Source organism: Lichenostomus cassidix, chromosome 3 (assembly GCF_008360975.1).
Source record: "Lichenostomus cassidix isolate B80296 chromosome 3, HeHo_3.0, whole genome shotgun sequence".
NCBI classification, from domain to species: domain Eukaryota; kingdom Metazoa; phylum Chordata; class Aves; order Passeriformes; family Meliphagidae; genus Lichenostomus; species Lichenostomus cassidix.
The window spans coordinates 94121230-94135440 of record NC_139483.1 but is presented as its reverse complement, the minus strand read 5'-3'; the positions used below and the strand labels follow the sequence as shown (position 1 = coordinate 94135440).

General features: G+C 33.4%; 1 protein-coding gene across 2 annotated transcripts in view; it reads left to right on the top strand.

Annotated features, from left to right (window-relative positions):
* Positions 1 to 13042, top strand: part of PXDN (peroxidasin) — an 82270-nt gene extending 69228 nt beyond the window's left edge. For both annotated transcript variants that reach the window (XM_085056751.1, XM_085056752.1), the window contains 4 exons: positions 5762 to 5882; positions 8321 to 8453; positions 9341 to 9454; positions 10125 to 13042. In XM_085056751.1, coding sequence (XP_084912877.1) covers positions 5762 to 5882; positions 8321 to 8453; positions 9341 to 9454; positions 10125 to 10247 — 491 coding nt within the window. In that variant the 3' untranslated portion in view covers positions 10248 to 13042. The remainder of the gene's footprint in view (positions 1 to 5761; positions 5883 to 8320; positions 8454 to 9340; positions 9455 to 10124) is intronic.
* Positions 13043 to 14211: the final 1169 nt, after the last annotated feature.

Here is a 14211-nt window from a genome sequence, read left to right as displayed (position 1 = left end):
ATTCTGCCAGGTCAGGATAAGTTCACTTTGCCATGGTTCATGAAACTTGACAGTTTCACAAATACATTTTTTATATCAACTTGGAAAAATAGTAAAACTGTTCTGAGAAATTGTGTGTTGATTCTCTAAATGCTGTGTTATCACTGAGCCTTTTAGAGCAGATGTTATCTTTGGAAAGTCTTTAGAGTATCCTTGTGTTCAGCAACCCAGCTTGTATTTTCATTCAAGAAAGTTCCTACCAGAGAATACCACTGGATGCAGTTCAGTTAAACAACTGCCAAACAAAAGAAAGGGTAAATAATTACTGTTTTTTTAAAAAAATTGCCTACATGTATCCCCTTATTTTGAACTCCTGAAGCCTTGCAAGGGTTAATGAAAAGAAGCAAAGTACACATGGCTTGAACTGCTTTCTTGCATGGATGAATGACTGTGACGTTTTCTGTGGGACTCCAGTTAAGGCAACTGATGTAAAAAAATTCTTTCCTTCCTTGGCCACCACTCCTCTGAGGTGGGGGCATACACTCAGGAACAACATTTACTTTGAGTTAAATACATTGTGGGGGTTTGTTTATTTGAATTTATTATTATTTAATATTTAAAAGAAAAAAAAATTAAACCCTTCGCCACATTTAAAATGCTTCTAATGATTTTCTAACTAAAATTATCCTAAGTTAAAATTTCAAGTAAAGAATACTGCTCATTGCACTTTATGTATGTTTCATAAGTGACCCATGTGTTCAGCTGTTTCAGCCTGGTTAAAAACACATCTGGTTTTATTGTCCTTCCTGTTTTGTTAAAAGTCAAAATAGTTTTCCATATGAAGAATAGAAAAATTTCTTAGTTACAAAAGCTGCCTTGTAGATTTTTTGAGTAAAGCTAGTTTTTACTTCGTACAAAGCAAAACATTATTCCTCTTTATAATAACAAAACAAGATTACCTTGAGATTTCAGTTGGGAATTGTATACAAGAATTACTAGTTTATGATGGCAAAAAATAGGGGCTCCACTGAAATACACAAGTTTTCTTCTGTTTTCCTTCACTTTCTACCTGTCTTTGTCTTGGGAGAGATGATGAGTAATTACTGGATTTGATGCAGCTCTTTATTTGAGTGAAGAGTGCTTGAGCTTCAGATTTTTCAAACAAGAAACTTCTGGTACTTTAGTTCAGGCTCTCTAGTGCAAAAAGTGTATTTTGAATTTCATTTTTTAAAGTAATCAGTGTACGCTTTCATGATTACTCAAATGTGATGAGTCTTTCAAAGTTTCACACTTTTTTGGCTTTGTTGTGTTTTGTTTTTTATAAGTTGAAATTTTAAAAAAATCCTTTAACCTTTTGTTTTATGTCAAAACCCATGAGGTTTTCACATGGACCCAGGAAGACAATGGACAATGACCCTGGAGGAAGTGATTCAGATAAGATGAAAATCATCCTCATAAGTGTAAACTGATTTAGGATGATTTTTCTTAACTGTTTCTCAGTTAGCAAATGGCATATCTCCTCTGTTACTTTCTTTTTGTTTGTTTGTTTAATTCAGGAATACAACCTTATACAAATTATGATCAAACATGTTTAAATCCCACTGAATTTCTTCAGAAGAATTAAGACATTCTTAATCTGAATGCTTTTATACGTGGTCTTTCAGTAGATTGGACCTATATTTATGAACTCATGTATTTTAAGATCAGAGGAACAATTATGCTGTCAATTGCTTCTCTACTGACAACATTAATCCCTTATTATGCATTTCTCTTTATGCCCTTTAATCTTCAATTAAAATACTAAACAGTACTGAGCTAAGCACTGAATTCTGTGGAATATAGTGGAAGTAACATTTTAAAGTGCTAGCAGAAGTCACTGTGTGAGACTGGAAGTTCTTTTGTGACAAAGGAAATTGGTTACCAAGAACTCCTCGAAATACTATAATGATGTGATTTATGCCTGAAAAGATTTTCTCTTTACACATAACTGGTTTGCTTCAGTCAGGTGATATATTTTTGCTTTCTACATTCAAATGTATCTTTTTACATTAAATTTACATTTAAAGACAGCGTTTGTTAGCTTAATAACAATTCAGTCTACACCAGGCTACTAAAACAAAGTTCCAGGGTCTATAATTTAAAGGATTGCATTCTTTTTATCTTTGATTGGAAGTGCATTTAATATAGCCCAGTATTTTTGTATGATTACAAATTTTACTGAGAGAATCAGTATGTTTATTTGTATTTCATCCAAACAAAAAATTATATTTCTCAGGTATCTGTGATCCATGAAATACAATTCCAATTCATAAACATAAAATAAGGAGACTTAATGTATGACATTGCTTTGTCTTTGCTACTAGGATTTTCATGCCAGTAGTTGCCATTCCTGGTGAAAAGCAGCAGGGAAGCAATAGGCTTCAATCATGGTGGTTAAATTCAAAGTCCTGAATGAGTTGCCAGATCTGTCGAAGTCCCACTGCTGGCAATAAAGAGGACAGTCAGGCTGCAATCTCAACTTATGTCAGTGTTCATTGACTGTAAAATCAACATGGGTAGAAAAGCATCCTAATTGAAGTGTCTCAGTGATTTCTACAAATCTAGGCAGCTGGAGGATTTTCTTTGTTGTGGATTGTTGCTGCCTTTCAAAGACACTGTTGACTTCACAGTCTAGTGGGCAGGACAGTTCTTAGGGTATTTTAATAATTTCCTTGGATTTTCAGTTTGAAATTACTTTTTCGTACTGATTTATATTCCAAAAGCTCATGGTTTTGATCTTCAAAATCCTCTAACTAGTCCTATTTAATTTTTCCAGTGGAGAGGTTGGATTTGCTTTGGTTTGGTGTCAAGAACCTAATGTTTCTCCTTTATCTACCTGCAGACCATCCAAGACCTATTCAGATAATGAAGGCATGATACGTTTTTAATTGTCTTTAGTCTATCATTAGCTGTATATTAACAAATTGGATATTTGCTACAACATCTGAACCTTTTAGTTCTCAGTCTGTGAGCTTTGAGATCAACTACAGGAAACATGTTTATTCTTAAAATTTCCCAGTATATCAGCTGGTAGATGGCAGTCTGGGTTGTTACTTTGTCTTCTATGTTCTACACCTTTTTTTTCGGATGTTTAAGTAATGTTTATACAAAATACATCTGTTCTGATCTGAGCAGATTACTGTTGGATTTTAGACCACCACATTGCATTTTTGGTGCTGTTTAATTTATCTTTTGTTAGAAATTCTTATTCAACAGAAGCAATGAAGAGGTGCAGTACAAGGTGAAGGATTGTGGCCCATTTTGGCAGTAACAAAACCAGCTATTTTGAGTTAGGGCTTCATTTAATGTGAAAAGTCATTTTCCTATGTTGTGCAATTTTTAAGTAGCTGCTTTGTGAAAACATCTACTCAAAAATTTTTTTTTACATCAGATATTTCCAGTGTTTCTCCACCCTTTTACTGGTCCCACTGGCATGTCTACAAGTTCTTAATACAAATGCTTACAGTAACAGCAGCTTAATTCACTACAATAAATCTTGGAGAATCAAACTAGTAACAAATAGATATATGTGCTTTTCTTCACATTTCCCAGTCTTTCACATTGTTTTGTTTTAATCTACCATTAGATTAATTCTCTGTGGCCTAGATTTTGAGGAGTGATTCATAGGGAATTAAGAGTGCTCAATAATTCTCTGTCAGGTTTATGTTATCCAATTTACATTAGAGTTGCATTTTTAAAACCTTGTAGGAAACAGGGGATTTTCTCAAGAATGTAGACATGACTTCCATATATAAATGAAAATGCCAGTTTCTTTATGGAAAGTGTTGTTATGCACTGTAATAGGCTGTGCAGGGAGGTGGTGGGACAGTCATCATCCCTGGAAATGTTCAAGAAATGACTGGATGTGGCACTTAGTGGAACTTCTGGAAGATAAAAGCTGCCCATAGAGAAAAAGAATTCTTAAGTTGCTTTTAAACATTAGCTTCTTCTGCAGAAAATTAATTGGAATGGTTATAGCTAATCTGGGGACATTTTAGTGAGATTTTGTGACACTCAGGAAAACTTTAAGAAACACATTGCTTTAAGAAAAAAATTCCTCTGGCCAAAATTAGTTCTTTCTTCAGGAACCCTTCAGTGTGATCCTTTTTCTCACCATACTAAATATAGACGTGTCTAAGGGTGTTCAAAAATGCCTTCATGCCGAGCATCTTACATGTCAGTCTGTTCCCATCTGAGTTTACTTTCTGAGTGGACAGCAAGGAGGTTATGTGGGAAACAGCAGAACACACATGAAGAATGAACAATAGGTTGGCAGTAAATACCATCTAGTTGTTTCGTGGGTGCTCTTTTTATAGGAGGAAGGTAATGCATTTATTAAAGAATGGGATAAACCTCAAGGGAAGAACAGGGAAGTGGAATTGTGGGTAACTCGTGCTCAAGAATGATCTGTAGATACTGTTTTTGAACTGAAAACCAATCAGTACTTTTTTTTTTTGTCAATCAGCTTTTACTTTTTTTGTGTCTTGAAGGATATTAAGCCATTAAGACAAACTTAAAGTTTTTCCTAACAGGGAAATTGTAATAGTCTACTTTAAGTAAATGTCCAACACAATTAAAAGTAGTCCAAGATACCTAATTTTGTATAATCAGAGCAACCTTACATTTGTTTCTCTAGTTGCTTATGTCAGCAGTGTTTATAGACTTGAAACTTTTGCAGTAATTTGTGTTAATTCTTTAGGTATTCAATCTAAATTCCAGAAAAATACTTTAAAAATGTTACTGACTTTCTGAATTAATTTGTTTTCCTGCAAATTAAAGAAACATTATGGAAAATGACTTCTTCCCACGTTCAGTTGCTTTCATGGCTCATTCTGCTAATACCAGACTTAGCTGGGAAATGTCTATGGCATCCTGTATTTAGGCTTTCCCTTCTGTTTAGCAGATTCTGCTTCTAGCAGTTGATAATGCAGTTTGTTCCTGCTTCAGCTTGGCCCATTGTAACTTTCAGGTTCTATTTTCTCATTGTCTCTGCTCTCAAGTGCTGTTGTAGTTTTATTTTGTTTTCCTTTTCTTTTTTGAATGGGACTGTTTCCAAATATCCACGGTATTTGGAAGGCTAAATAAAGTGAACTGGAAGAAAGACATACTTCATCCTGTCAAGACATCCTCTTAACATCTCAGGAGAAAATTTCTGTCATAGATGATTCTCAGGCTTGAGATTTTTACTCTGTGGTGGAAAGAGTTTTAAAGTCTTGTGGTACCTTCAAATTCCTCAGATTTAGAAATAGGACTCATCCTATAACCTATAAAGCATGTCTGCAACTTTGGAATTTAAATAAAAATTCTCTTTCAAATGTCAAAAAAACCCAGATAATAATGCCTGGGATAGATGAAGAAGCCACAGAGTGGTTTTTCTGTTACTGTTTTTCTTCGTATGTAGCTGCCCCTTTTGAAAAGCAGAAAATAGTAAAAAAGCCAAGAGAGTGGAAATTTCAGATCTGAAAAGAATCGTTACAGTAGCACTATTTAGGTTTGTGAAAATAGCATTTATTCCTTTGTTTCACTCTAAAAAGCTGGTTTTGGGATCACATTCTCTGCATCCATCTAGCTTAAATGTTCTGTCACTAAGACATATCCATCTGCCATCAACCAATTCCAGAGGGATCAGACTGAATGTATGACTTACCTTTGCCAATTCAGAAGACACTGCAAAACCATATTAATACTCTAACTGCTGAAATATACTGTAGTTTATAATGTGTAATTTCTTGTCCATTTCCAGACTGTAGAACCAGAGGACAGTTTAATGCATTTTCATATCACTTTCGGGGGAGACGTTCTCTTGACTACAGCTTTCAGGAGGACAAGCCCCTGAAGAAAATGAAAATGTCCAAAGCAATAAGGTGAGACTTTTTAAATTTTTTTTTTCTCTCTATCTCTGTTTTTTTTTTAATAATTACAAGAAAGCATTTGTTTTCAAAATGGAATGGAACTGAATTATTCCTTTGTAAGCACATGCCACTCTTTTCCAGTGTCTGCTTTCTAAAGTTTATGATTGCTGTATTTTGTTCTGACACTTCTACATACCTACCAACAATAACCCAATTTTTCAAGCTCTAATTTCTGTAAGACTCCTTGTGAGTAATATAAGTATAGTACTTTTGTTCTTCCTGCAGTTTTCATGAAAAAACTCAGTAATGAAGTGTAATTTGGGAATTTGAAATGCCACATTCCTATGGTGCCTGCAGTAACGAAATTAAGTTATTTCATTTCCTCTTTGGAACTTCTAGGTTCTCCTGTAGAAATAGGAGGATACCAAGCGTTAATTTGACTTGCTTAAATATTTGTGCTAATGGCAAGGATTGCTTCTGGTGCCAAAATACTCAGAGCAGGAATGGAGAACAGCAGTGCTAACAATATTGTTTATAATTCCCTAATCCCCAAAATACTGTAGTAAGGAAGTAAATCAGTTTCAGTCACAAATTATCAGCTGCCAGGGTCTCTGCCCTGTCCAGGGAATGAAAACTAACTTCCCTATGAATTAGTGACATGAAATGAGTTCTGCTCAGATTATTTCTTGTGAAGATCCTACATAAGGAACAAATTTGAGACATTTGAATTACAGTTTTTTCTATTCAGTGTGCATGCTTTTAGCAAATAAAACTATCTGTTTGAGTGAGACGATGACCAAGCAGAGTCTACCCACTGGTGAGGAAAGCATCTAGAGAGATAAATAGCTAAATGTGTTCCAGCCATTTCAAATACTCTGGAGGTGTTGTAGTACTTGAAGAAACACCATGATTATATTTCACTCATTTGAGGGAATCTGTCCTGAAATAAAAGATTCATTAGGTGTTTTAGGATTTTATACAAGAGAAGACAGCAGCTAAGTATAAACTGGCTTATAGATAATTTAGAAAGATATGTTCCTTTGAAGTAATCCTTGAAGAAAGATGTTTTGTCTGTTTTTGCAAGTAAACTGCTAGAACAATTTACAAAACAGCAATTCATAAAAAGGGGTTAAATGGCATAAAAATGAAAGAAATAAGAAGTAAACACATCTAAGTACCAGCTTGTCTGCCTGTGTTTTAGAAATTACTGTTTCAGTCCAATTACTAATTAGAAATACAAAATAGTAGCTTTACAATACTTTATTTGTAGCATAAATAAAGCTAAAGCAGCCTCAGTCACTGAACATTCCCATCAGTCCTCATGCTCAGGGTTGTATTTAAATTGCATTTGTGGTGAAGTTTTTTTCCCTCCCTTTTTTTTTAGCTTCTCATTTTCAATAACTTGAACAGGTGGGGAAGATTAAATATTTTGTTATACAATAGCAGCTGGTTTACTTGAACTTTGGCATGTTATGTTGCTTAGAGTTCTTTTTCTCTAATTTAGATGAAAAACTATGGGAAACAAAGTAGCTTGAACCCATGCCAGTAAGTGCTGTTTAAATTTATGCAGAAAGATTATAAATCCTGAGCCCTGATATATGAGAATTTCTTTGCCTGTTCATTCTTTGGGTATCCCTCAGCACTGGAGATGACATGTTAACAAAATAAGAATGCCTGTATGGATTCAAGGATTTTAATGTAATAAGTGACTTAAAAATTAGTGTTATCCATGCTTTTGAATGCATGTTTTTTTAAGTGGTGCCAGATAATATATTGTTAGTTATAGACAGTTTCTTTTGTTACTCTTTCTCATCAACAGATTGAATGATTAACACAATTTAGTATTATACATCTGTTATCAGATTTCAGCTGGAAAGTACTACAGGCAAGATTTTAGATTTTGTGTACTATTAGCAGTATTGATGTCAAATATTAGTTAAGAATATGTTCATATCTAAAAGTATTTCTCATTTATTTATGAAACCAAACTTTCTCCTTTTTAAAGATATATTTCTTAAAAGACATGTTTTGCTGACAAACATATAGATGAAGAATCTATGGTTCAGAATGCGAAATGTGAATTTTGTATCGTTGGGAACACTTTTTAAGACTGTTTCACTTTAGTCTGCTTTTGTATTGGAGGCTCAGGGGTGAAGTTAAAGTGATGCTCTGTAGTGTCACTGGCAACAACTTTGTAAGTACCCTTGCATGAAATACGTAATTTTTCTAAGTAGAAGAAATTCTGTTTGCTAGTGATATAACAATAACCTAGAACTCACCTGTCCTGAGTCTGTCTTCAGCACCAGTTGGTCTTGTGTGCTGTTGTGATTCGTATTGTTCCTACATTTGTTGATTGCTCTTCTTTGACATTTTTGCTAAGCGTCCTAAAATATCTAGCCAAATAAAAATGAGTTAGGTGAATATCCTGAATTGGGATTTATTTGTTGCAGTTCTGTGAAACAGAGTAAATATTTTCGTAACACCACATCAGCATCTAATGAAAACAGAAATGTACCTGCAGTGAATGACTTCAAAGAATTTGTTTTGGAAATGCAAAAAACTATTTCAAGCCTCAGAAATCAGGTAAGATGTTATCATGAACAGTGTCTAATTGTAGATTCAATTGATAATGTTTTCCTAACATCTGTCATCTTATGTTTTTAATATTTAGACATCCCCTGCAGACAAAACCCACCACATAGTATCTCAAATTAAAAATAACACAGAACATGGTGTGTTATTATTCTTTATTTCTGTGTTCTTTTGAAATCATACTGAAATACTCTAGAGCTGGACCGTCTCTGACTTTCGAAACTGAAGCCTTGTGTAACTGTTGTATACTAAACATAGAATTAATCATCCTCTAAAAATTTTTGCGTACTGTTAATAAAATCTTTTTTCTATTTGAAATGTGGAGGACCTGTGTAAAGTAATTATTAAAATGTAGACTTCACAAGAAATAATATGCCAGATTGCAGCTGTAAACATAGTTAAGATCTAGATCACTTACAGAAGACTGTACAATGTTTGCAGGTGAACTCTATTCATATAGTGGAATTCTATTTTTAAAATATACACCATGCAGAAGTTAGTAAAAAATCCAACTAAACATTTTTAATCAAGGTGTTTATTTTTTTTTTTCAATTTTCCTCCTTTCCAAAACATTTTTGACAATTCAAATTTGTCTTTCCATATATGAAACGTAGTTTTTTTCTCTTTGTATGCTCTAGCTGAATATTTCAATGGTAGAAGAGATTTATTTTCTGTTAGCTTTCTTTTGAAAGACTATCTCTGCATGTATTACCTGTTCTAGTCTTTTAACATTATAAGAACTAAGTAGGGAGAAGAAAAACCCAGACAAGTATTTAACAAGGGTTATATAGCTTGTAGTATAAGAGAAAAGAGAGGATACCTTGCACAATTAAAAACCTTTTTTTTGATTCAGTTACTAACTTTTTTAATATTTTCAGATAAAAAAACTTGAATCACGCCTCAGTAATTCTGATTGCACTGATGAAGAGGGTAAATCATATTCCAGTAATGAAACCTGGAAAAGGGACCCTTGTACTGTGTGTGAATGCAAAGTAAGTTTGTGGAAATTAATTTTGAGATAGAAATTTTAATTCTTCCTCTAAAACAGCAGTTCCAGTTTTATGCCTGCTAATTTCTGCAAACTTTTTTTATGGATCTTCAGTTATTTTGGGCAGAAAATTATATTATTCAGATATCCCTGCCGTGGACATTGTTTTCCAATCCAGCCCTTATTTTTATTATATTTCTATTTTCAATTATATGTAGTTATATGGGTGCAATTGACTGTAAAGTAAGACACTTATTGAAAAAATCGAACAAAATGCATAAAAAAATCAATAAAAGCTCATGTGATTTTTTTAGCACTAGATTGTTATTTTCTTCTTTCAGGGAGGAATTTTTAAAAAGTTAGTAAAAAAAAATACGTTAGTGCTTGGTACCTTCCATTTGTGGAAGGTACTTCCATAGTGCAGATGCATTCCATTTACACCTGAATGTTAGACAAAAGCATATATGCTGCTTTATCAAAAAGATGCGGTGATACTGAGTGACTTGAGCTTCTCAGTGTAAGTTTATACTGAAACAAACTATGTGGAGTTACCACATTAGTCAGGTTGTTACAGAGAATGAATGAAAATGTGTTCTTCAATAATATGAGAAATGTTCTTGTTTGGAGCACATAGCTAAGTATGTTTCTGTTCTGTTATTTTTTTCCTGGTGCAGCTTGGTCAGATTACCTGTTTTGTAGAATCGTGCCCACCAGCTGACTGCGAAGCACCTGTGAAGGGTAAAGGAGATTGCTGTCCAGTCTGCTTACAACAAAATACTAACACAAAGAAGCCATAAGTCTACTTTTTAAGAATTTAGGGTGCATAGTCCTCAAATCATATCAGTGCCTGCTGATGGCAAAACCAGATAACTACAGTCTTGACAACAGCAAGAAATCAAGATTTACAATATTCTAATGGTGCTGTAAGAGTATAACATAATGTATCATATTATTTTGTGCCCATGAAGGTAAATCACAATGCAAAAATTAATGAAAGGGAAATTAGCAAACAGGTCAAAGTTAATTGTGTGTTATACTTCTCAGGTTAGACAAACTCAAACTGGTGCTACTTTGAAAGGACACTGTCAGGTAGTTTTAGGTACCCAAAATGACTGGGCTTAGGATTTACTCTAAAATGAACACTTTATTTCCTATCTTTATTCAGCAACATTAAAAGTTTACTGTCCCTTTCTAGTACCAGTCTGTCTTGATACTTAGCTCTTTGCTGTTATTTACTCAAATGCCAGGAAAAGGAAAACACAAAGTCACTGTGCCTGAAGCAATGCCTTAGCAGGCCAGTTTCTGCAAACATCAATGCATGGAAATTCTGTTAAATCACTATCCTTGCTGGGTCTGGACCAGCAAGGAAATAAAGAAAGCTACTTGACACCTTTCAACATATTTTCCTTAATTCAAGGAGCAAAATTGATCAAAATTTTCAAAGCAAAAAAAGCTAGAATTAATAAGGAAATATAAATAACTGTAATTGACAGAAACAAAAAGCAATTGAACGTGTATTATAGATGTAATTGACAGTGTTCCTCATTCTAGGGAAACATGCATGACAGAGTAGCATTTGATCTTAAAAATTAACATAATCCTTTTTGTCAAAACATATGTAATTGCTTGACAACTTTTTTTTTGTTTGTTTCATTTATTTTAAGTCATTGTAACATAACCATCCAGGTCAGTTTCAAAGCATGCTTCTGCTGATCTCAGATCAGCTCAAAACAATGGCCCTGTTTTGAAAATGTGAAAAGATGTCACATGCCATTTTGTATACAAAGATTCCTACTGATTCATTGTGCATATTGTCAATAGACATATGTTCCTGATTATATTGTGGCACTGCTGAAAAAAAGAAAAATCAAAATCAAGCAGCATGATTAATTGTGGATTGACTACTTTTTCTGACAAGGTATTTGACTTTTTTTTTTTCCAGTTTCATATATTTTTACCTCAATATTTTTATCATTCTTGTTAAATATAGTCTGCCAGTGGACTTTATCTCCCATTTAAATGTTTAACATTATAGAGTATATGTCTACACTAGCATTTCAAAGTTGTGTACTTTTTTAGAATGCAAACTGCGTATTTTTGACCAGGAATTATATTGACTGAAGGACAACTATCATACCTCATTTTACAGCTTTTTTTTGTGTTTATTCAGGATTGATTCTTTCCCTGAATACTTAATTTGTTAGAGTTTATTGCTCTGTTCTTTAGTCCTAAGTCAGGACTGGCTAGAGTCAGAGCTAGTTACATAGTTCACTGACTTCTGAGTTTAAGCATTCAAATTCAAGGGACAGAGATTGGGGTATCAAAGAAATCTGCACAAAATTAAACCTTCAGATGTTAAACATTTCAGATTATGCAAACAGACTGAGTACTTAATTATTGCATGGTAGAACAAATACCTGTCTAATAACTAACCTAGCATAGCAATATGAAATCCACTATCATATTTTGGCACATAATTTCTCTGATTACTAACCTTAATAATTCCTAATTTGATGAACTATTACCATGACACACATACAAACGTTGGTGTAACTTCAAAACTCACTGCAGAAACTTTGTTTCATACTATGGTAGAAGCAATATGTACATGTGAGTGCTGTGTTAAAGGTGTGTGGTACACATGGAATTACAATTTATATTTTTAAGAATATTTTAATTGATTTTATATACAACGTTTTGATTTATGTAATTTTCTATGTTAATACTTCTAGAAATTGTGTGTGGCGAGCATGTTTGAGTATCATATGGTTCCTAAAGATTGTCATTCCTGTATTTCTTTGATACTCTGGTATTTTGTTGACTTTTGTTGAGAGTCCAAACCACATGTCTCGTCCTATAATCCTAACTCAGAGATGGAACTCCCATTGACCTATAGCAGAAATTCCTCAAAGAGGAAGGGTTGCAGAGCTAACCCAAATATAATTTAACTGTCCAAACAGTTAAATAAGACAGTAATACATCCGGCTGGTCACTCCTTGCATTCTTTCTTTTCAATTTTATATTAAATAAACTATCTCAAGATTTTCACTTATAGGAGAAGAGAGTTTCCATTTATACATTATAAAATAGTACGTTATATCTGATTGTTCCTTTTCTCCAGCCTCCAGAGTAAAGTGGGAGGTTTTCTTCATTGTTCACTGTTTATTCATATGGTATATAAAATGGGCTTAGGAGTCTGGATATGCTTAAACAAGTGTAACAAGTGTAATAATGAGTTATTTTCTGCCATCCATCTGTTTATAAACCAGGAGAAACAGGTCTTTATCCACAGTCTAAAATGTAATCAGTCATGGATTGTACTAGTTCAGTTTTATTGCAGTGTCTGTAGAATCAGCGTTGATTTTAACATTTCTGAAACAGTGGCCAATGGCTAGATGACCATTTCCTCAGTATCCACTGTGAGAATATTGCTGTAATATGTTGCAGATTTTACATATTTATTTTCTTTTTTAATGTTACCTAAAACAAAGTCTTTGTTGTTACTTTAATCAGTAAATTTACCAAAGAACTGTTTGCACTGTATAATGAATGCTTTTCAGTTAAAATAAAATGGGCCACATTTCCAAGTAAATTTCAAGTGATTTCTTCTTGTACATGCATTTTCTTCAATTTTTTTGCTGAAGTTCCAGTGTGTAGGCTTTTATCAAAGATCCATGTTACTTATCTTAAGCAGAGTTGTCATAATCAAGACTGTTTCTGAGAACTAAGCAATGGGCTAATGAGTCAGGTAGATTAAGTAGGTTCTGTAATATTGCAACATGTAGAATTAAAGTATTCACAGTTTCCTTCTAGATGATGGGAAGAAGATATATGCTTAGAAAGGATTTTTAAAAAGACACCTCTTTCTTAGCAAAAATGTATTTTAAAAAATCTAGTGCTGAATTTTTTTATGGGAATGTCATAATAGTTAAATACAAGTAGATACATATTTAAGCTGTTCTTATAGTTTCTTCACTTCCTCATGTCTCCAAATAGATCCAGTCATGACTTGGCTTCACAAGCACTTGATTCTACATTCATTCTTTATTCTCATAATTTCACAAATGGATATTCAGGTTCATGCAGTCTCAGGTCAAAATGAGTCTTTTGTGCTAAAGAAATCTTCTTTACCTCATCTTGTTTTTCCATCCCAGGACATTAATTACTGCTGGACACATGATGAGTTACTCTCATCCTTTGGTGAGGTGTTAAGATCTCTAGGACACTAGGTCAGTTCCTTTGCCAGATTTACCTGAAATTAATTTAAAGAATTTTGGTGATAAAATATCAATGAAATTAATATAATTCTAAGTTTCCTTATGGTGATGTGGGAGAAGTTAAAGATGGACTCCAGAAGACAAAGTTAAGAATCGTGTTATGGTTGCAGTTAATCGCAGTTCACTATAGTTTATGTAGTTTATAGTTTTGCTTAAGACAAATATAGAAAAACAAAACTGTGATAGGTCATTTGTGTATTTTCCAGAAGGGTGCTGAAATACACTATTGCTCATCCAAAATTAGTGTTAATTGCCAAGAAGTCTGCTAAAAGCTATAAAACAAAACCCTAAACCATAAAATGTAGACATTTAGAATAAAATCCTTGCACTGATACTGATATATTTTGAGGAAGACTCAGTTACATTTGAAATAAATCTAGTAAATTTAATGTATTTCTTTTAGTTGATTACAGCTAAGAATCATTTGGCTACAGTATGATGAAAGTTGTCTTTATAGGGAATGACCTCCCATAGTCATTAACTT